We start from the raw sequence: 24,877 nt of genomic DNA on the forward strand, positions 1-24,877 counted from the left end.
AGAAATACAGCTATAATTTTTAGGGTTTTAAAAAACACCCTTTTTGGGCAAAATACTCACTTTTACAGCCCTTGCTGCATCTGTACGTTTGAAATTCAAGCGTTATATACTGCTGTCATATTCTGTTAGTAAAAAAACACCCATTTTGGGCTAAATACTTAATATTGCAGCCTTTGCTGCATCTGTGATTGTTAAAAACAAGCTAGAAATACTTCAATAGTTTTCTGGCTTTTAAAAAACAACCATTTTTGGCAATAACCTCCATCTTGGGCATCTGCCGAATTAGTCATTGTGCAATTTAAGCTAGAAATACAGCTATCATTTTCTGGGTTTTAAAAAACTCTCTTTTTGGGAAAAATATTAAATTTTACAGCCCTTGCTGCATCTGTACGTGTGAAAGTCAAGCGTAATATACTGCTGTCATATTCTGTTAGTAAAAAAAAAAAACATTTTGGGCAAAATACTTAATTTGCGGCCTAGTCTGCATCTGTCAGTGTGAAATTCAAGTGTTATATACTGCTGTCATATTCTGTTATTAAAAAACACACCCTTTTTGGGCAAAGTACTTAATATTGCAGCCTTTTCTGCATCTGTTATTATTAAAACAGGCTTTAAATACTTCAATAATTTTCTGAGTTTTAAAAAACACCCATTTTTTGCAATACCCTCCATCTAGGGCCTCTGCCGCATTAGTCAGTGTGCAATTTAAGCTAGAAATACAGCTATAATTTTCTGGGTTTTAAAAAACACCCTTTTTGGGCAAAAAAAAATTCAGCCCTTGCTGCATCTGTACGTGTGAAACTCAAGCGTTATATACTGCTGTCATATTCTGTTATTCAAAAAACACCCATTTTGGGCAAAATACTTAATTTGCAGCCTTGTCTGCATCTGTGCGTGTGAAATTCAAGCGTTATATACTGCTGTCATATTCTGTTATTCAAAAAACACCAATTATGGGCAAAATACTTAATATTGCAGCCTTTGCTGCATCTGTGATTGTTAAAAACAAGCTTGAAATACTTTAATAATTTTTTGACTTCGAAAAAACACCAATTTATGGCCTCTACCGCATTAGTCAGTGTGCAATTTAAGCTAGAAGTACAGCTATCATTTTCAGGGTTTTAAAAAACACCCATTTAGGGCAAAATACTTAATTTGCGGCCTTGTCTGCATCTGTCAGTGTGAGATACACGCTTAAATTACTGTTGTTTTATTCTGCTATTAAAAAAACACCCATTTAGGGCAAAACATTTAATTTTGCAGCCTTTGCTGCATCTGTCATTGTGAGATACACCCTTTACATACTGCTGTGCTATTCTGGTATTAAATAAACACCCATTTTGGGCAAAAATCTTAAATTGTTGCCTTGTCTGCATCTGTACGTGTGAGATACACGATTTAGATACTGCTGTGCTATTCTGGTATTAAAAAAAACACCATTTAGGGCAAAAATCTTAATTTTGCAGCCTTTGCTGCATATGTCATTGTTAGATATACCCTTTAGATATTGTTGTTATATTGTGGTATTAAAAAAACACCCATTTAGGGCAAAAAATGTAATTTTGCAGCCATTGCTGCATCTGTCATTGTGAGATATAGGCGGTAGATACTGTTGTTCTATTCTGTTATTAAATAAACACCCATTTTGGGCAAGATCCTACATTTGAGAAATATGAGAAGAGGTTCAAATAAGGGACGTGGTCCAGGTTGTGGTGCTGCTGGTGGAGCTCCTGTTGCAGGGAGAGGACGTGGTCGATCTATGCCAGCTACGCGCACAAGTGAAACCCCTTCCTCAGGTGCGAGTAGGCGACAGAACCTGCAGCGGTATTTGGTCGGGCCTAATGCGGCTCTACGAATGGTGAGGCCAGAACAAGTACAGGCGATAGTATATTGCGTTGCTAACTGTGCCTCCAGTTCCTTCACATTGTCTCCCACCCAGTCTCCTGCTGAAAGATCAGAGTTGGCACCTACAGCCGATGTCCATCAGTTTTTCACCTCACCCCCTTGCAAATCAGACAAGCAGTCTGAGCCCCAAGTCATGCAGCAGTCTCTTCTGCTTTTTGATGACTCTGTTAGCAGGGTTTCCCAGGGCCATCCACCTAGCCCTGCCCCAGAAGTGGAAGAGATTGAGTGCACCGATGCCCAACCACTTATGTTTCAACATGAGTACATGGGAGGACCATCGCAACACGTCTCGGATGATGATGAAACACAGGTGCCAACTGCTGGGGCTTTCGAAAGTGTGCAGACCGACAAGGAGGGCAGGGGTGAAGACGGGGTGGAAGATGATCTGGAGGACGATGAGGTCCTCATCCCCACATGGAATCAAGGTCATGCGAGTGACCTGTGTTGTTCAGAGGAAGAGGCAGTGGTCACACAGAGCCACCAGCACAGCAGAAGAGGGAGCAGGGTGCAAAAGCGGAGCGGCCATACCCTAGACAGTATGCCTGCTACTGCCGACCGCAGCAAGGGACTGAGCACACCAAAGCCAGTTCATAGGAGTTCCCTGGCGTGGCAGTTCTTCAGACAATGTGCCGACGACAAGACACGAGTGGTTTGCGCGCTGTGCAATCAGAACCTGAAGCGAGGCACAACCAATTGGGGGACAAAATCAGGTGTGCACTGCGCAACGTCATCTGTGGCAAGGTGCACCTCACTACGGATACGTGGACCAGTAAGCACGGTAAGGGACGTTATATCTCTCTAACAGCACACTGGGTAAATGCAGTGGCGGCTGGGCCTGTGGCGGATAGCAGTTTGGCGCATGTCCTTCCACCACCAAGGATTGCAGGGCGCTTCAGTTTGCCTCCTGTTGCTTCCTCCTCCTACTCCGCTTCCTCATCCTCTACCGGCTCCTCATCCAGTCAGCGTAGAACCTTCACCACCAACTTCAGCACAGCCAGGGGTAAACGACAGCAGGTAGTTTCAAAATCTTATCTGTTTGGGGGAAAAACCTCACACCGCGCAGGAGCTGTGGACGGGCCTTGAACAACAGACCAATGAGAGGTTGGTGCCAGTGAGCCTCAAGCCCGGCCTGGTGGTGTGCGATAATTGGCAAAATCCCGTAGCAGCTCTGGGACAAGCTTGTTTGACGCACATCCCTTGCCTGGCGCATGTGCTGAATTTGGTGGTGCAAAGATTACTTAAAATTTACTCCGATATGTCAGAGCTGCTGCATAAAGTGCGGGCCGTCTGTGCGTGCTTTCAGCGTTCTCACTCTGCTGCTGCTTGCCTGTCAGCGCTGCAGCATAACTTCGGCCTTCCCGCTCACCGCCTCACATGCGACATGCCCACAAGATGGAACTCCACCTTGCACATGCTGGCCAGACTGTGTGAGCAGCAGCAGGCGATAGTGGAGTTTCAGCTGCAGCAAGCACGGGTAAGTCGCTCTGCAGAACAGCACCACTTCACCACCAATGACTGGGCCTCCATGCGAGACCTGTGTTCCTTGTTGCGCTGTTTCGAGTACTCCACCAACATGGCCAGTGGCGATAACGCCGTTCTCAGCCAGAACACAGTTCTGGAGGTTGACAAGGTGGAGTATGAGGAGGAGGAGATGGAGGAGGAGGAACCATGTTCACAGCAGGATGGCACCCAGACCAGCTCATGGCCATCACTGCTGCGTGGCTGGGGGGATACAGAGGACACAGACGATACACCTCCCACAGAGGACAGCTTTTTGCCTCTGGGCAGCCTGGCACATGCTGCAGTGTCTCCGCAACGACCGCCGAGTTGCCCACATTCTAACTTGTGCTGATTACTGGATGGCCACGCTGCTGGATCCCCGTTACAAGGACAACATACCGTCCTTAATTCCCTCACTTAAACGTGATCGTAAGATGCGCGAGTACAAGCGCACGCTGGTAGACGCGCTGCTGGTGGCATTCCCACCTGACAGCGGGGGCACAGTGGGAGCACAAGGCGAAGGCAGAGGAGGAGGAAGAGGTCGCCAATGCAGCTGGGGCACCGCCAGCACCTCAGAAGGCAGGGTTAGCATGGCTGAAATGTGGAAAAGCTTTGTCAGCACGCCACAACAACCAGCACCACCAGTTGATATGGAACGTCTTAGCAGGAGGCAGCATTTCACCAACATGGTGGAGCAGTATGTGTGCACACGCCTACACGTACTTAATGACGGGTCTGCCCCCTTCAACTTCTGGGTCTCCAAATTGGTCACATGGCCTGAGCTTGCCCTTTACGCCAAGGTGCTGGCCTGCCCTGCAGCCAGTGTATTATCTGAATGTGCGCTTAGCTTGGCAGGGGCCGTTATCACAGACAAGTGCAGCCTTTCCACAGCCAATGTGGACAAGCTCACGTTCATTAAAATGAACCAGGCATGGATCCCACAAGACTTGTCCGTACCTTGTGCAGAATAGACATGTATACCGGCCTTAACCAGCCATTGTTATACCACAGCGCAATTTTTCATTCTTGTATTTTGGATATTTCACACTGGAGTGCACCCTAATTTAAAAAAATTATAATTAAAACAAAAAACCAGTGTTGGCTACCTCGTCCCTCTACACCGCCGCTTCCACCTACACCGCTACGTGCACCACCTCCTCAAACTCCTACTCAATATGGACCTCCACTTCATTAATCAAATTTTTATTTTTTTATTTGTATGTATTTTATTTTATGTCATTTCACTAATTTGTCTGTTAAATTTTCGGGTGAAATTCACCAATTTTTGGGTGTGATATACTACTGCTCTACCTAGTAGACAGGTTAAAAAAATTCACTAATTTGTCTGTTACATTTTCAGGTGAAATTCACCCAAAAATGTAGTTTACAGAAACATTCCATATGTGGTCGTAAACCACTGTACGGGCACACGGCAGGGCGCAGAAGGAAAGGAATGCCATACGGTTTTTGGAAGGCAGGTTTTGCTGGACTGTTTTTTTTGACACCATGTCCCATTTGAAGCCCGCCTGATGCACCCCTAGAGTAGAAACTCCATAAAAGTGACCCCATCTAAGAAACTACACCCCTCAAGGTATTCAAAACTGATGTTACAAACGTCGTTAACCCTTTAGGTGTTCCACAAGAACTAATGGAAAATAGATATACAATTTCAAAATTTCATTTTTTTGGCAGATTTTCCATTTTAATAATTTTTTTCCAGTTACAAAGTAAGGTTTAACAGCCAAACCAAACTCAATATTTATGGCCCAGATTATGTAGTTTACAGAAACACTCCATATGTGGTCGTAAACCGCTGAACGGGCACACGGCAGGGCGCAGAAGGAAAGGAATGCCACACGGTTTTTGGAAGGCAGATTTTGCTGGACAGTTTTTTTTGACACCATGTCCCATTTGAAGCCCCCCTGATGTACTACTAGAGTAGAAACTCCAAAAAAGTGGCCCCATTTTAGAAACTACAGGATAGGGTGGCAGTATTGTTGGTACTAGTTTAGGGTACATATGATTCTTGGTTGCTCTATATCAGTGTTTCCCAACCAGTGTGCCTCCAGCTGTTGCAAAACTACAACTACCAGCATGCACGGACAGCCTTTGGCTGTGCGGGCATGCTGGGAGTTGTAGTTTTGCAACAGCTGGAGGCACACTGGTTGGGAAACACTGCTCTATATTACACTTTTTGTGAGGCAAGATAACAAGAAATAGCTGTTTTGGCACCGTTTCTATTTTTTGTTATTTACAACATTCATCTGACAGGTTAGATTATGTGATATTTTTATAGACCAGATTGTCACGGATGCGGCAATACCTAATATGTATACTTTTTATTTATTTATGCAAGTTTTACACAATGATATCTTTTTTGAAGCAAAAAAAATCATGTTTTAGTGTTTCCATAGTCTGAAAACCATAATTTTTTCAGTTTTTGGGCGATTACCTTGGGTAGGGTATGATTTTTGCGGGATAAGATGACAGTTTTATTGGCACTATTTTGGGGTGCGTTTGAATTTTTTATTGCTTGCTATTACACTTTTTGTGATGTAAGGTGACAAAAAATTGTTTATTTAGCACAGTTTTTATTTTAAACTTTTTACGGTGTTCAGGGGTCAGGTCATGTGATATTTTTATAGATACGGACGCGACGATACCTAATATGTATACTTTTTTTTTATTTATGTAAGTTTTACACAATGATTTCATTTTTGAAGCAAAAAAAATCTTTTTTGAAGCAAAAAAAATCATGTTTTAGTGTTTCCGTAGTCTGAGAGCAATAATTTTTTCTGTTTTTGGGCGATTACCTTGGGTAGGTGTAAGGTGACAAAAATGTCATGTGATATTTTTAGAGAGCCGGTTGATACGGATGCGGCGATACCTAATATGTATACTTTTTATTTATTTATGTAAGTTTTACACAATGATCTCATTTTTGAAGCAAAAAAAATCATGTTTTAGTGTTTCCATAGTTTGAGAGCAATAATTTTTTCAGTTTTTGGGCGATTACCTTGGGTAGGATATGATTTTTGCGGGATGAGATGACGGTTTTATTGGCACTATTTTGGGGTGCGTGTGACTTTTTGATCGCTTGCTATTACACGTTTTGTGATGTAAGGTGACAAAAAATTGTTTATTTAGCACCGTTTTTATTTTACATTTTTTACGGTGTTCATCTAAGGTGTTAGGTCATGTGATATTTTTATAGAGCCGGTTGATACGGACGCGACGATACCTAATATGTCTACTTTTTTTATTTATGTAAGTTTTACACAATAATATCATTTTTGAAACAAAAAAAAAATCATGTTTTAGTGTCTCCATATTCTGAGAGCCATAGTTTTTTTCAGTTTTTGGGCGATTATCTTAGTTAGGGTCTTATTTTTTGCGGGATGAGATGACGGTTTGATTGGCACTATTTTGGGGTGCATATGACTTTTTGATCGTTTGCTATTACACTTTTTGTGATGTAAGGTGGCAAAAAATGGTTTATTTAGCACAGTTTTTATTTTTATTTTTTACGGTGTTCATCGTTAGGTCTGATATTTTTATAGAGCCGGTCGATACGAACGCGGCGATACCAAATATGTATACTTCTTTTTTATTTATGTAAGTTTTACACAATAACAGCTTTTTTAAAACAAAAGAAATGATATTTTAGTGAAGTGATGGCGAACCTTTTAAAGACCGAGTGCCCAAATCGCAACCCAAAACCCACTTACTTATCACAAAGTGCCAATGGCAATTTAACCTTAATGTTGAGGTTTTATTTTAGAAAAACTCATACATTCACATCTTTTGCTTTGAAAGAAAAATACAATAACAGACCTTTCAATGATACAAGCAACTTTTCATTGAAAAGTAAAAAGGTAAAAGATTGCAATTAATGTGATTTTTGCTGTTGTATGCATGCTGACAATTTGTCAAATCTTGGCTCACACTTTGTAAGTTTGAGAGCAACACATGCAGCACTGAGGTCGTCTGTTAGTCTGTTTCTGATGTCAGATTTGATATAATTCAAAGCTGAAAACAGTTGCTCACAAGCATAAGATGATCCAAGCAAAGTAAGTAAAGCAATCGCAAGTGCTTTCATAGATGTAAAGTTATTTGGCAGGGAATTCCACACTTTAAGGATCTCATTTTCAGAACTAACTGTGCTGTCCTTTGTCATCCCTTCCATCTTCTCAAGTGTTTCACGCAGGTCAGAGAATTTATTTTTCCAGATAGAGCTTTCTTGAAATTCCAATAGCTCCATTTCCAGACTTCCTAAATCTAACTAGTCTAAGCAGGAAAGATCAAGTTCTTCAAATTTGGCTTTATCTGGAGAAGTGAGAAAACACAGGGTTGTCTCCAATTTACGGAATTGTAAAAATCTTTTACTAAAATTCACCTTCACAGCTGCTAGGATGCTAGAAAATTCCTTGTAGATTTCCTGGTGGCTGGTAGGATTGTCTGCAAATGCTGTAGCATTTTCTAAATGCTTTTTTAGATTTGGAAAATATTTTAGCTGCCCACTTTCAAGGTCTCTTTCAAAAACCTGTAGTTTTCTCTCAAATGTTTTGATATCGGAAAACATCCTTTCTGCTGTTTTCCCTACACCTTGCAGTTATTTGTTCAGTACATTGAAGTGCAGTGTAAAATCTGTAAAAAACATGAGGTTGGTAAGCCAGGCCATATCAGTGAGCTGTGGATATTCCTGCTCTTTTTCATTCATAAGGAGCCTAATTTCATCCAAACAGGCTACAAATCTCTCCAGGACTCGTCCTCTGCTCAGCCACCGTACATTATTGTATATAAGTAAACAATTATACTGGGCCTGAACCTCCTCAAGAAGTGCTTGAAACTGTTGAGAATTCAGAGCGCGAGCCATGATGTAATTCACCATTTTTGTGACATCTTGGAGGACATCGTCAAATTTTTAGATGCTTTCCCTGGCACAAAGAGCTTCTTGGTGTATAATACAATGGAACTGAATGACTTCATGTTTCGTTTCTTTAACAAAGAACTGTATGAAACCAGATGTTGCCCCCACTGAGTCGGTATTCAGAGACGGGAATTGAGCAAGAGTAAGGTAACATTGAATAAGCGAACACAACTGAGTGGGACGCCACTCTGCTTTTTACATTGTACCCTCTAGCCTTTCCCGCTATACCATAAATTAACCAGGAGTGTAACTGTATTAATATGGGTATTGACCTGTTACTTGGACAATTCATTTGAAAGAAAGACTTTGGCAGTATACCACTGCAGCTGTAAAGGAACATTTGATTCGCAACTGCGGCTCATGTGGATGGATTTTAAATTATCATTACCCCTGCTAGACTTTTGTTGCTGCTAACGATATATCTGCTGCTGTCATTTTGCTGCTAACTAATATTGCTGCTATACTATTGTTGCATATTGTGTCATTGTTTTATGCTATTTTATGCTGTTATTTTATGCTGTTATTTTATGCTGTCATGTGTATTTAGTAACAAACTACATTTTATCAATTAAATATCTCATTTATTGGCTACATATATAGAGTGCCTGATCTACCTTTTACATTTTTATAATATCCCCATCAGAGAGGGGCTTACCATGTTTTGCTAGGCATAGTGAAATTTGAAAAAAGTGGCATTTGTCAGATGATTTGTTTTAGAAAGGTAGTTGTAAAAACTACGGTACTGGGAATGATAGCTTCTTAATTTCCCTTCAAGAAACTCATTTCTTTCAGTTTCACCAAGTGCGGCAACACTTTTGTGGTTGGTGTCCAAATGCCGTCTGACACTTGATGTGCGACACACAACAGTTTCATTACACAGAATACATAACGCTTTCCCATTGCGTTCAATCACTCCAAATGACTCTGTCCAGGCCTCTTGGAATGATCTTCCACTATCTGTTTTTTTTTTTTTTTCTACACTCATTTTTAGGCGTTCAAGACTTGGAGTCTACAAATACACAACATAAAAAAAAAAATGAAGCACCCAATAAAATCTATCCCTATACCTTAAATAGCTAATACTATTAGTTAACACTAAAGAAATGGATATTAATTTAAATCAACAATCTACGGCAGTGATTCTTAGCTGGGGTTCCATTTCAATTAGCTGACCACCAGCACAAGATGGCAATGGAAATGGATCCTGCTAAAAAAAACCTATTGTGTGCATCAGTTATGCATGTTTAGTTCTATCTCAGATATGTTTTTCAGGTGGACAAGGCTACCCTCACATCTGCATTAGTGCATTAGCAAATGACTGGTAGTATGTTCCAGCAGGCAAGTGGAAGATCATCCAGACAAAAAATGGCAGCATTCTGCTGTTTTTGTCCATCCTTCAGGGGTCAGCCAGATGTACTGTATTTTTCGCCCCATAGACACATTTATTTCCACCAAAAGTGGGAGGAAAATGCTCCAGTGTCTTATGGGGCGAATACTAATGAGCGCTTCCATTATGGCAGTGGCATCCAGAACAGGAGAGGTGTTTTTTTTATTTGATATGCTCTGTGTCTTGGGGCTGATGAGAGGCATGGGGGATGACCTGAGACGCATGGGGACTGATGAGACACATGGGGGCTGATGAGAGGCAATTCTTAACTGAGGTCTGATTGGGGCACATTCACATTTGGGTCTGAGCTAAGTCTGATTGAGGTTCTTATTAAAATTTGAGGTTTGATTGGTGGTCTGATAAAATATTTTTTTCTTATTGTCCTCCTTTAAAACCTAGGTGCGTCTTATGGGCTGGTGCCTCTTATAGGGCGAAACATATTGTAAATGCAATGTCATCTGTACCCCATTATACTTCAACGGGGCTGGAAGATATTGCATTTTCATCCGGCTGCGCTGAATCAAGTTCATCCTGGCAGGCTGTTCTCTGAGGGAACAGCCTGCCAGAATGCAAAGCGCATGTGTGGCAGGCTACATGCACATGACAGGGGAAAAAAAAAGTCCATTAAAAACGGACACACTGTCAGTTTTCTGATGGCCATTTTGCATCAGTGTGTGCATCCATTTTATGGCCATGTGTCTATTTTTAATGTCCGTTTTGCATCAGTTTTTGCATCAGTGAAAAACTGATGAATTTGATTGGCAGTCATTTCTAGACCCACCCTTCTGAGAACACCCACAGGATGGTAGGCCCCCATCTAAAATAATGTCCCCAATAGTGTAGGATTTCTTTTTTCTTTTGCTGCCCCCAGCGTTAATAATGCTCCCATGTAGGCCCCCTGGTAAAATAATGTCCCCCATAGGGTAGGATTTTTTTTTTTTTTTACTGCCCCGGGCTTTAATAATGCCCCCTATTTTGTCCCCAGTTAAAATAATGTCTCCCACAGTGTAAATATTTTTTTTTATAGTGCCCCAGCTTTAATAATGCCCCCATGTAGGACCCCAGCTTTAATAATGGCCCCCATAGTGTAGGATTTTTTTTTACTGTCCCCAGCTTTAATAAGGTCCCCCATAGTGTGCGTGTGTTTTTTTTTTTAGCCCCCTTAGCTTTAATAATGCCCTCAATGTAGGTCCCCATCTTAAATAATGGCCCCCCATAGGGTATGAATATTTTTTTTTAATGCCCCATCTTAATTTCCTCCATGCTTTAAACAATGCCCCCATAATGGTCCATCGTTGTTTCTGTTTTCTTGATTTTGCATGAAAAAAAAAAACACACCTTATACACTTGCTCGCTCTGCAGCAGTCTCTTCTATCTTCACTGAACAGGACCTGCGATGTGCGTGTAATTCGGCAGGTCCTGCTCAATGAAGAGAGAAGAGACTGCCGCACCGCGAGCAAGTGGATGAGTCACCATGGGGGCATTATTTAAACCATGGGGGACACTTTTTTAGACCCCTAAAGAAAGTGTACTCGTCAATTGACTGTTAAAAATGGTCTTATTGATTTCAGTGGGGTCCGCATGGCTGTGGAAAATGACAAAAATAGGACATTTCCTATTTTTGGACAGATGCTATTCACTGGCTGTTAAAAGAACGGCCATGTGAATAGCCCCATAGACTTTCATTGGTGCTAAAAATGGCTGTGTGATGGACGTTACTTAGACGGCCGTCACACGGCCATTATTCACTGTCGTGTGCATGAGGCCTAAAGGATCACACAGAAATGGATCAAATAAATGCTAAATGTGCAACTGATGCACGGGATTTTTTTTTTACAGGATTCTTTTTTTTTTTTCTTTATTCAGAATAGAAAAATAATGGTAACTTGAACACTTCCCAACTTAGGCTACTTTCACACTAGCGGCAGCCTTCTCCGGCAGGCTTTTCCGGTGGGGGAACAGCCTGCCGAATCCGTAACTACCACGTGCACTGCCGGAAGTTCACCTGGCCCTGTTCGCTATAATTGGGATCCGTTTTTTTTTTCATTAAAATAACGTGAGAGGACCAGATATCCCGAACTGGCATTGAATGTGTACAGGGGAGCACACAACATCATAGGTTACTGTGATGCTGTGCATGTTGGGCTGCCGGCGGGACTAATGTTTTATTACTAATGGTTTATCTAGCACAGTTTTTATTTTTATTTTTTTACGGTGTTCATCTGAGCGGTTAGGTCATGTGATATGTTTATAGAGCCGGTCGATACGATGCGGCGATACCTAATATGTATACTTTTTTTTCCCCCCCTATTTTTTACTAATTTTTTTTTACTTTATTTGGGGAAAATGACGTTTTTGTTTATTTTTACTTGAAACTTTTCATTTTTTGGGGGAAAACTTTATTTTTTCAACTTTTTTTTCACTTTATTTTTTGTCCCACTTTGGGACTTGAACTTTTGGGGGTCTAATCCTTTACAATGCATTCAAATACTTCTGTATTGGAATGCATTGGCTGTATGAGTAATACTGTGTGTATTACTCATACAGCTTCCGGCCTGTGAGATCCAGGGGGCTGGATCTCACAGAGTCATCACCGGAAGGCAGCGCGATGCCTTCCTTAGGCATCGCGCTGCCTTCCATGCCATCGGGTCCCCCCTACAGCCGCATGGGGACCCGATGGCACGCCCGATCACCGCCGCAACCGCAGGTAAAAGCCGCAAACCGCAGGTCTGAATGATTTGAGCAGGCACCTGGTTCCGATCACCGCCCGCCTTGTTTTTGTGTGTCTTTAACTTCTTATTGGCGCTGTACAAATAATGCATTTACTTTACTATACTTGTTTTCTTATAAGTGTTTATTTTTAACAGGCCACTCTCCAGCCTCTAATAAATAAAAAAGCAAATGATCCTCAAGTGAGTACTTACTTTTACATTTATTTTTTCTCTTCCACTTCATAGCAGCTGAAATTAATTATATGAAATGTGTATTCTCCTAATACAATCCACTAAAGTATGGCATTGTTACATTGAACAGCAACAACTAAAATACATAACATTCAGTAAAATGTGCTCTATGAAATGAAATTCTGCATATGTGAAGGAGATTTAATATGTTCATTTACTTTTTATGTTATCTACACAATGGTTTGAACAAGGTTTTCAGCTCAAGCTTTGACTCCAAGGAGACACAGACCCTCCAGAAGAAATATATAAAGTGCATATTACAAATATTCTAAACATTTTTAATGTCTTACTTCTATTCTAATCTTATGCCATTCTTGCTTTCTTTCTCCAATTTCACGCAAGTGCCTTGGTGTTAGAGTTATTTAGACAATACATTTTCTTACAAAAATGCTATGTTAATCATAGCTAGCTACCAGTCAGCTAAATGGGTGCCATGGAAAGCACCCTTTATAATAGTTTTTTAGGTATTTTCAAAATGAATATTTCAATTAAAGAAAGTAAAACATTATAATAGTACGTATTTATGGTTCAAAATGGTGCCAATGGTGCCAGAATAGTAAAAAGAATGTAAAAACATAATTCTAATATCAAAGTTAGTGAAAGAAAGAAAGCCAGGTCAGACAACTACTCCGTAAAACTAAACAGGTGAAAAGGGGGGGGGGGGGGGGGGGGAGTGTTCTGTGACTTTCCTTAGGAATCCTTACCAAGCCATTGTAATCATGGGATTTTTAGAAAATTCCAGTCATGTCTTTTTTTGTGCAGATTTCTGTGCATTTCACAACAGATCTGAAACTAAAAACAAATTTTTGGTGTGGATTTGATGAAAGGTTTCTGCAGATCTCACCTTCGCATTGAAAATTGTGAAATCTGCAAAAAAAAAATCAGACACAATGGACATGCTGCGGAATTGTAAATCTGCCCGATGGGTCAATTACAGCAAAGAGAAAAAAAAGACTACGTGAGGTTTGTCTAATTTCACATACTTTGCTGGTACTGTATTACGCTGTGTTTTTTCCGCACTTAAATCTCCGTATTTAATTCAGAACCGTAAGGGCTATAACTTTAGCATAATAATTATAAACTATAATTTTAGGTCCACATTGAGTAGCAAGATGGGCCTATAATTGACATATGAGGAGGGGTTCTTTCCTGGCTTAGGTATAACAGTAATTAAGCCTGAAGGGCCTGAGATGTGGGAAGGGACATTCCTTAGAGACTGAGTTAAAACTGCCTACAGTAAAAGAAGGATATGTAAAGTTTCATGCAGTACTGGGGTATAAATCCATCAGGGCCTGAGCTCTTTCCTATCTTTAATGCCTTAATGTCTGTCACATTATGCTTACCAAAATATGTAATATTTTGCTACAGAAAATTGCAAACTCATTCCAAACATACCTGTGTGTACTTTGTGTCTATATCCATTTCCAGGAAAAACACTTTTATTCTGCTAAAATAAGGCTCCCAAGTGCCTAGCCAGGCGAGTTTTGCTTTACAGCAAAGCACCTCCAGCTGGGCTCTTGCGAGCCATTTTTCAGCAGAATAAAAGTGCTTTTCCTGGACATGGAATATAGACACAAAGTACACACAGGTATGTTTGGAATGCGTTTGCAATTTTCTGTGGGGCAATTCTGTTAGATATATTGGAAAAAATGACAGACTCACTTTAATCACTCGTGAAAGCTCTGCAATTGTGAAGTCACTGTCAAGGATAGAAGTCACATCAGATGAAAAAGATTTGTGGGCATATTCCACTATACAGATTGCAGTGTCCCCAGGAAGTAAATGGCCAGACGGACTACTTCCGTTATAATAGTAAGTATTTAAAAAATTATAAGAATGATCAAAAACAAATTTTTTTATAACATAAAATTTATATTAAAAACATATTTGCAATACTAAATCCCCCACATATTTCGTATCTTTATAGCTGGCATAATATGTGCTTTAACTTATAGTAGGTTACAGATGAATAACTGAAGAAAAAAAAAAATACATTGCAGAATTTTACAGTATTTACACTATATGTACCCCTGAATGGTATGTACAGAAACTACAACTGTAGTCTGGATATATTGCTACTTTGTTGCAAAAAACTGAATTTAGTTTTGCCTCAAGACCAAAAATGGGAAATTAAGAAGGGCAGATTTTCAGAATAATGGCAAGTTAGGCATATGTTCTCACGAATGGGATCTGCAAATACTGAGTGGTTTTCTGTTGTAGCTCAGAGTGAGGGTAATAAGCATAGAATCTTTTTTTATTAATGTCCACATGGAGACATATGTATAGAGGTGGTCTTCATGAGACAACCCTTATAAGAGGCTAAAAATGCCTTGATAAACAATGCATGTGTTAACATTAGAGATGAGCGACTTTTTCAAAAATTCGATTCGTCTAATATTTTTGGAAAAATTTGGTTCGATCCGAATAAATTCACGGCAAATTTCGTAAAAAAGCTGCTATTTCCTGGCTGCAGAGAGCCTTTATAGCGGTGAAGAACACTGTGCCTTGCAGTAACATGCATAGGGAGTCTGCTTTGGTAGTGAAATAATACTGTGAGTCCATATGACATGCAGATGACAGGCGTCGCTCTTAGAATCATTGCACACTTCAATTATTTGGGCAGTCACGGGGCCAAAACTGATCAAAATAACTCGGGTATGAACTCAGCCTTACAGGTTGATATTAGAGCCAAGAATAAGCATACTCCTTTTACATCATCGTCAGCTGATTCCACATACAGAACCTGTGTCTACAGAACCTGTTCTATTAAACGCGTATACAAGTAGAGCTTCCCTGACAGAGTGGAGAGGGTGTCAGCAAAATCATAAGCAAATTCTGATGGGACCATACAGGCCTTACAGCTGCTACACAGACAGAAGCCGTTGTGCATCTCATTTTGACAAATCAGAAGAAAGGTCAAATAAATGATGCCAGGCCGAAAGCCAAAATAGTGGCCCAGTCATAAAGTGGGAAGGGTGGGACCAGCATAAGAGGTCCAAAGAGTGGACCTATGACATAGAGGTGAGGTGGAAGCTGCATGACAAGACCACAGAGTGGCACAATGACAGAGCCTGGAGGTGGCGGAAGCAGCAGCAGCATCAGGAGAAGGCCACAGAGTGGCACAATGACCGAGTCTGGATTTGGCAGCAGTATGAGGAGGCCACCGAGTGGCACAATAACAGAGTCTTGAGGTGGCAACAGTATAAGGAGGCCACCAAGTGGCACAATAACAGAGTCTTGAGGTGGCAGCAGTATGAGGAGGCCACCGAGTGGCACAATGACACAGTCTGGAGGTGACTGCATCAGGAGATGGCCACCAAGTGGCACAATAACAGAGTCTAGAGTTGGCAGCAGTATGAGGAGGCCCCCGAGTGGCACAATGACAGAGCCTGGAGGTGGTGGCAGCAGCAGCATCAGGAGAAGGCCACCGAGTGGCACAATGACAGAGTCTATAGGTGGTAGCATCAGGAGAAGGCCACCGAGTGGCACAATGACAGAGCCTGGAGGTGGCAGCAGCAGCATCAGGAGAAGGCCACCGAGTGGCACAATGACCTATGACATAGAGGTGAGGTGGAAGCAGCATGACGAGACCACAGAGTGGCACAATGACAGAGTCTGGAGGTGGAAGCATCAGGAGAAGGCCACTGAGTGGCACAATGACAGAGTCTAGAGTTGGCAGCAGTATGAGGAGGACACCAAGTGGCACAATAACAAAGTCTTGAGGTGGCAGCAGTATAAGGAGGCCACCGAGAGGCACAATGACAGATTCTGGAGGTGGCGGCACCAGGAGAAGGCCACCGAGTGGCACAATGACAGTCTGGAGGTGGCAGCAGTTTGAGAAAGCCACCGAGTGGCCCAATAACAGTCTGGAGGTGGCAGCAATATGAGAAGGCCACCGAGTGGCACAATGACAGACTCAAGAGTTGGCCACAGCAGCATCAGGAGAAGGCCCAATGACATAAGGAGGCCACCGAGAGGCACAATGACAGATTCTGGAGGTGGCGGCACCAGGAGAAGGCCACCGAGTGGCACAATGACAGTCTGGAGGTGGCAGCAGTTTGAGAAAGCCACCGAGTGGCCCAATAACAGTCTGGAGTTGGGAGCATCAGGAGAAGGCCACCGAGTGGCACAATGACACAGTCTGGAGTTGGCAGCAGTATGAGGAATAGTCAATGAAGGGGGGTGGGAGGTCAGATCTGAGGTATGTCTGCTCTCTGGATTACCTGGAGTAAACACGTAAATCAGAAAGGATAATCCTAAAACATAACATTTATTCAGTATGCCAATAAAAATCCTAAATATAATGTGTGAAGACGAACATTGGGATATACGGTTAATAACCACTAATCAATGATACCAATAATTATCCCAAAACATAGATACAGTAATTTAAAGTGCACGGCGGCACTGAGTAACCAGCGTGTCCTACCGGTACCCAGGGACGGTCGTCAGATGTTACACCACACAATGTATTGATAGTTGTTCATCCTGTATGGATATCCGGATAAACATCAGGGAAAAACAAACGGCTGGCAGTCAAACACATGTGTGCAGGGTCCCTATACGGTCCCTATAGCTGTCTAGCCAGTCAGCCCTGATACTAAAGGTATGGTAGCAGCCTGACCACAGGGCACTCGTCGTTATAAGGGCGACCCTGTCCGGAACCTGTCCCTCAAGCTGAAATGCTGTATGTCCCTAAAAATGCATGAACAAAATCCCTACACGCATGTTTCACTGCCAGGACATGGGGCAGTTCATCAGGGGAGATGAAAGAAAATCAAGCAGATCGATCCCTAGATGAAATGATCAAACCTGCAGACCAGAAATGACACGGTCAGTCAGCTGGTCTTGAGGTACGCCAAGATGGTCGGGTCCTCCGTGGGCTACCTCATAGATAAGAGGTGAAGGAATAATGCAGTATACAGGTAAATATAGCTGCATATGCGACGCCAACTAACCTGGTGTTCCCTCCTCGTTTAAATACATGCCTGGTTCCCGCTGCTGCCATCTGTAAAATCCACGGCCAATGAACGCACCTGCCCGCCCGCATGTAAGCGCAGCGCATGCGTCCATCTCAACATCGGGACGAGGCCTGGAGCGCAGAAAAAAGTGCCTGATTGCTAGTGCTCTTGAATTCAAACAGTTTGTGGACTCTCTTAATGGCAATAGTATTGGCCTTCATTTTACTTATGAGGTCAAAGACAGTTCCCTTCCCTTTTTGGATGTCCGCATTTCCAAGAAGTCTGGAGGGGAGTTCTCTACAACTATCTTTCGTAAGACAACGGCTACAAATTCAGTCCTGCATTGGCAGAGTAGCCACCCACTGCCATGAAAGAAAGGTATACCCTATGGGCAGTACCTGCGCTTGCGCAGGAACTGCTCTGATGAGCAAGAATTCCTACACCAGGCATCTGACCTTCGACAGAGGATTAGGGCCAGGGGCTATCCTGACAAGGTGCTGAGAGGGGCCTTTCAGAAAGCGGCAAACACCCCTATAGAGACACTACTGACTCCAAAGAAAAAACAGGAGGGCGATAGGAAGGTACGGTTCATCACTACTTTTGATGGCTCTGCCAAGGAATCCAGAGAGATCTTGGTACGACACTGGCCTATCCTCCTTATGGACCCAGATGTCCGTGAGGTTCTGCATGAATACCCACAGGTGACGTTCAGAAGAGGCCAAAGTCTTAAGGACTTACTGGTACATAGTCACCTTGCTCCACCGGCTACACCAAATACCTGGCTGAGTCGTCGCCCTGTGGGTTGTTTCAGATGCAGTGGCTGCGTGGCTTGTAATAATATCAACCCTGGTAAAACATTTTACAGCACCAATCTCAAACGCAGCTTCAACATCAGAGACTTTATTTCATGCAGGACTGCGGGGGTGATATACAAAATAACATGTATTTGTCAAAAAGAGTTCATAGGCAAAACGAAGCGAGAGCTATGCAGACGCATAGGAGAACATCTCCTGGATATAGAAAAGCGGCGTGATACTGCTGTGGCCCGTCATGTTTGCGATTCGCATCAAGGGAACCCCAAGTTTATCAAGGTCATGGGCATCGAGGCTGTAAGCCCCCCCAAACGAGGGGGGGATTGGGATAAGATCCTTCTACAGCGCGAGTCACAGTGGATATTTCTCCTACAGACGGTTACTCCAAATGGTCTCAATGAACAGCTGAATTATAGCTGTTTTTTGTAGACAAATGCCTGTTCTTTGTGAACGTCACCACCAGTTTATTGGCAGTATTTTGTCTGTAATGCCCCTTCCCTTTAAGTCGGCAACAATCTGCCTAGGGCCTTTATCTCTGACATTCATTAGATATCGTTTTATTGTATCATTTTTCTCACAATCTATTATGTCTATTGGTCGGTAACTAACACTGATTAGACCTTTCCTTAGATATAAATTTATCTCTGGTATTGACTTACTGTGACCTGTCTCCTTGTTTGTATCATTGTACATGAGTCGATTTTATCCAAAAATGGATGAATAGCCTCGAATATCTTCAACCAGAACCGATTGTGGCTCAGAATATTCGGGTGTATTTTCTAATGTCCGATCGTTTTTACACCATCGAATATTATGAAGCAATCGACATTATAGTTGCTTCAGATTATCTTTGCTGTCTTGAATAGCCTCCGCGATCTCGCGATATCTAGTACGAGATCACGCATGCGCAGGAGTGCTATGTCAATCAGGCACTTTTCCTGCGCTCCAGGCCTCGTCCCGATGTTGAGATGGACGAATGCGCTGCGCTTACGTGCGGGCGGGCAGGTGCGTTCATTGGCGGTGAATTTTAAAGATGGCAGCAACGGGAACCAGGCATGTATTTAAACGAGGAGGGAACACCAGGTTAGTTGGCGTCCCATATGCAGCTATATTTACCTGTATACTGCATTATTCCTTCACCTCTTATCTATGAGGTAGCCCACGGAGGACCCAACCATCAGACCAGCTGACTGACCGTGTCATTTCTGGTCTGCAGGTTTGATCATTTCATCTAGGGATCGATCTGCTTGATTTTCTTTCATCTCCCCTGATGAACTGCCCCATGTCCTGGCAGTGAAACATGCGTGTAGGGATTTTGTTCATGCATTTTTAGGGACATACAGCATTTCAGCTTGAGAGACAGGTTCCGGACGGGGTCGCCCTTATAACGACGAGTGCCCTGTGGTCAGGCTGCTACCATACCTTTAGTATCAGGGCTGACTGGCTAGACAGATATAGGGACCGTATAGGGACCCTGCACACATGTGTTTGACTGCCAGCCGTTTGTTTTTCCCTGATGTTTATCCGGATATCCATACAGGATGAACAACTATCAATACATCGTGTGGTGTAGCATCTGACGACCCTCCCTGGGTACCAGTAGGACATGCTGGTTACTCAGTGCCGCCGTGCACTTTAAATTACTGTATCTATGTTTTGGGATAATTATTGGCATCATTGAGCAGTATGAGGAGGCCACCGAGTGGCACATTGACAGAGTCTGGAGGTGGAGGCAGCAGCATCAGGAGAAGGCCACTGAGTGGAACAATGACAGAGTTTGGAGTTGGCAGCATCAGGAGAAGGCCACCGAGTGGAACAATGACACAGTCTGGAGTTGGCAGCAGTATAAGGAGGCCACCGAGTGGCACATTGACAGAGACTGGAGGTGGCCGCAGCAGCATTAGGAGAAGGCCACTGAGTGGCACAATGACCTATGTCATAGAGGTGAGGTGGAGGCAGCATGACGAGACCACAGAGTGGCACAAGGACAGAGTCTGGAGGTGGCAGCATCAGGAGATGTTTGATTCATGGATATGCACCTGTGATTTCTAAATTTTTTGTAGAATAATTGAGGGTAGCACCTCTTTTAGACTGAACATGCCCATCTACCTGGGACTTCTGAGAAGAGTACATATGTAGCTTGTTCCTACACTGCCCTAAATATTGTAGGCTTAGGTAAGTCCAAAGAGAGGCAGTATACTAGTGTTAGGGACCCATCTGCGGAAGCCACCTTGACGCCTGCGGAAGCCACCTTGACGGGGCTGTGGGAGAGGGACCTTTTCCTGTCAGACAGACACGTCATCATGGACCACGCCATTTTATGGGCGCGGTACATAGATGACGTCTTCTTGATCTGGCAGGGTACTGAAGAAGAACTTCATGTTTTTTTTCAGGTGCTGAACACCCATTCCATTAACATTAAGCTGACTTACAGTTACAGCAGACAGAGAGTGGATTTTTTGGATGTTTCGGTGTTTAGGGATGCTGGCGGCCGCCTCAGGACGGATGTTTTCCGGAAAGAGACGGCCATCAATGCATACTTGCATGCAACATCCATGCACCCCAAAAGCACGATCTCCGCCATTCCTGTTGGTCAGTTTTTACGTATTCGGCAGATTTGTTCTGACAACGCAACATTCGAAAAACAGGCTAGTGAGCTGAAGGATCGCTTTCTTAAAAGAGGCTACAGCCACCGATCCATAAAAAAGGCCTACTGGCGTGCGAAAAATCAATCTCACCTGTTACAAACCAGAAAAGATAAGACCACGGATGATAAGATCAGATTTGTGAGTACATATCACTCACAGTGGAATAAAATGAGGGAGGTCTTGGCTTCACATTGGTCTATCCTACTTACGGATCCAGTGTTGGAAAGGCTCCTATCTGTACAACCCCTTGTCACGGCACGTAGGGCTAGCACCCTACGGGATAACCTAGTTTGAGGTTATTTACAACCAATAGTACCTCAACTGAATGCCGGGCAAGGTGGCCCAAAGATTGGTTTTAGACCATGCAGCAGATGTGCCGCGTGTCCTAACATGGAGCGTTCCTTTGATTTTGCAGATTCGTCTGGAACTAGATCTTTCAAAATCCATCAATCCCTCACGTGCTCCAGTACTATGCTATATGCCCGTGCCCTAAAATATATGTAGGCCTTACAACCCACGAGTTGAGGGTCCGCGTGTATTCCCTCCTCCTACATGACCTTTTTCATTATTATCATTCTTATTTATTCATAGTCAGTCATTTTTCATTTTCATTATTATTATTTTTCATCCCCGCACTTTTGAGGGACTTGTCACCCCTCATCTTTCCCCTTTTTTCTACCAAACTACATCATATTTATACTACTCACTTTATCATGGCTTTATGTGGAAATGTTGTGTACACTCTGCGTCCTTTTCAGCATTATTATTCATTCACTGTTTTTCATGATTATGTGTGTACATATTTATTATATTCATATTTATTAGATACACTTATTTATATTGCTGCTTCATATATTCATTTATATTACGCTTCAATCATGTTCTTAATTATTATCATTATCCTAATCATTGTTTTCAATTTTCATTATGCCTTTTTTAATCATGTTTATTCATTTATACATTGGGTCTATTGATGTGTGATGCATATATGTTTATATATATATGATTGTATCTATGATTTCTTTTTACTTTGTATATGCATATTATGTCCAATATAAGTTGCTCTACATTGATGTATATAGATGCGATCCTTTACACTGCAGCACTTGTCCCATTTTGACCACCCTCCCTTTGTGTGATGTGTGCGCACGTCATCCAGAGCCGCCTCCGGCGCCTCACGTCCGTGCGTCCTGACGTCGGAGCCGCCCGATCATGTGATTTTATCACATGGTGTGGGCGCGCCGGCGGGACGCCGGCCGTGGGGTGGCTGGACTCGGTGCTCGTCTGGATTTTCGCGCGCCCTTACTCATACACACCTGGGGACAAGTGAGTACCGGTCCTCCTATTGGCTGTCCTCCTTTTATGCCTAATTCACAGTGATGGCGCTACCCCCTGATAAAGGTACGCCGAAACGCGCGTTGGGGTAGCACCACCCTGGTTTTTCTCGCACACGGCTCTTTGTTTGGTGAGTCCCTGTCTCCTGCTGTTCCCCTCTGTTTATCATCATCATCATTATTTATTATTATTATTTTTTACATCCCATTGGTCTGCAGCATAATTCCATTGTTCACTGTCTGTCTGCACACCAATGATTACATACAGAGGTGTTTATGCGTTTGACAGGTGTCTCACCTGGTACCTCATCTCAGTAGTACTTAGTACATGGATTAAAGCATTGACTCTGCATTGATTCCCATGTTTCTTCTCTATATATTGTACCATGCTTTTTTGATCCGTGTGCTTTTTCTCCCAGGGTGGCGTTTCTTTTTCTGTCCTCCGCTCCTATTTTTCATCATGTCTATGGCACCATTTATTTATTGGCTCTACTCATGTCATTTTTTAATCATGCTTTAATAAATAATATTTTTTTGGTATCATGAGCTCCTTTTCCTTTGTTTCTGCTATTTAACTCGGGAGCTTTTTACCGAGTCTCATCTTTGTGTGTCCCCTTTCTGGGGTTTACATTGGGTGGATATCGTCCCCCCGCCCCTCCCTCGGGACACCTTGGGTTAATTCTTTGTTTCGTTCACCTTGACGCCTGGTAGATGGGCCCGACACACGTTTTATCAAATATGTGCACTAAGAGCTTCCATTGGCTTACTTATAGTCGGTATTGTACCACTTTTATTTAGAATGACCCCCATTTCTTAGCTCTATTGATTGTATGTATAATAGTGTGCAGCCATTTTCTTTTTTAGCATCAGGAAAAGGCCACTGAGTGGCACAATGACATAGTCTGGAGGCGGCAGCAGTATGAGTAAGCCACCGAGTGGCACAATGACACAGTCTGGAGGTGGCAGCAATATGAGGAGGCCACCGAGTGGCACAATGATAGGGTCTAGAATTGGCGACAGCAGCAGCATCAGGAGAAGGCCACCAAATGGCCCAATGACACAGTCTGGAGTTGGCAGCAGTATGAGGAGGCCACCGAGTGGCACGGCGACGAGAGATTTGGAGGTGGCAGCAGCATGAGGAGGCCACATAGTAGCACAACAACGAGAGTTTGTGGAGGTGGCAGCAGCATGAGGATGCCACAGAGTGGCACGACGATGAGAGACTGTGGAGGTGTCAGCAGCATGAGGAGTCCACAGAGTAGCACAATGACAAGAGATTGTGGAGGGTGCAGCAGCATAAGGAGGCCACATAGTAGCACGACGACAAAGTGTGGAGGTGGCAGCAGCATGAGGAGGCCACTACAGCTCTGCACAATTTAATAATACACGTTCTCCGGCACAAAAGGCTTTGCAAATTGATTGTGTGGGAATTTCCATTGAAGATTGGGATAATATATTGGCGAATTTAAGTTTAGTTTCTTATAATTTTAATCAAGTTTTGGTTCCATTTAATATTAAATATTTAATAAATGTAATTAAAAAAATTAGGTGTCGCCTAAGACATGAGAGAATCGGCCAGTCTACTGGTTATTCGACAACGTGGTTGCGATGGAGAAAGCTTTCCAAAAACAATATCCTGTCAAGATTGATGCAAGAGCGGTTTTGGCTGCTCATCGAGCCAGATACTTCTGGGGGAACCTGCCTTGCATGAACAGGCCTCTAGTAGCTACAGACAATGAGAAGACAAAGCTTCAAGATTGGTTGGAGCCCGGAAGAGTCGCAAAGTTTATCAAAATTCAAACCATAACTTCTTCTCTTCGTCAGGGAAAACATCACGAGTTCCCAGTCATCATGTAAAAAGCTTAGAATCAATGTTGAAAAATATATGGCATCAGAGGTGTGTGAGGATGCCATCACGATAGGACGGGTATGCCATCCAGGGCAGATTGTATATGTGGGCGACATACAGAATATAACCAGGAAACAGATTGAAGAATGGGGACAATTCGATCTGATAATTGGTGGCAGTCCTTGTAGTGAATTACCTGTGGTTAACCCAAACCGGAAAGGCCTTTATGGGGGCAGTGGACTGTTTTTTGACTTTCCATGATTACTTAATAAAGTGTTGCCTAGGACAGGAGAGAATCGGCCAGTCTTCTGATTATTCGAGAACGTGGTTGCGATGGAGAAAGCATTCCAAAAAACAATTTCTCTCCACCTGGAGACGAATCCTGTCAAGATTGATGCAAGTGCGGTATCAGCTGCTCATCGAGCCAGATACTTCTGGGGGAACCTGCCTGGCATTAACAGGCCTCTAGTAGCTATAGACAATGAGACAAAGCTTCAAGATTGCTTGGAGCCCGGAAGAGGAGCGAAGTTCATCAAGATTCAAACCATAACTATCAGCCCCTGGTCTCTTTGTCAGGGAAAACATCAT

At 42.9% G+C, this 24,877-nt stretch overlaps 1 protein-coding gene across 4 annotated transcripts in view; it reads left to right on the plus strand.

The window, feature by feature from the left end:
- Positions 1-24,877, plus strand: part of LOC120998086 (muscular LMNA interacting protein) — a 401,012-nt gene that overhangs the window by 291,970 nt on the left and 84,165 nt on the right. For 3 of the 4 annotated variants that reach the window (XM_040428571.1, XM_040428574.1, XM_040428573.1), the window contains one exon: positions 12,590-12,634. The exons of the other annotated variant lie outside the window; for it this stretch is intronic. In XM_040428571.1, the coding sequence (XP_040284505.1) occupies positions 12,590-12,634 (45 nt within the window). The remainder of the gene's footprint in view (positions 1-12,589; positions 12,635-24,877) is intronic. 4 annotated transcript variants of the gene reach the window in all.

Source organism: Bufo bufo, chromosome 4 (assembly GCF_905171765.1).
Source record: "Bufo bufo chromosome 4, aBufBuf1.1, whole genome shotgun sequence".
In the NCBI taxonomy this organism is placed as follows: domain Eukaryota; kingdom Metazoa; phylum Chordata; class Amphibia; order Anura; family Bufonidae; genus Bufo; species Bufo bufo.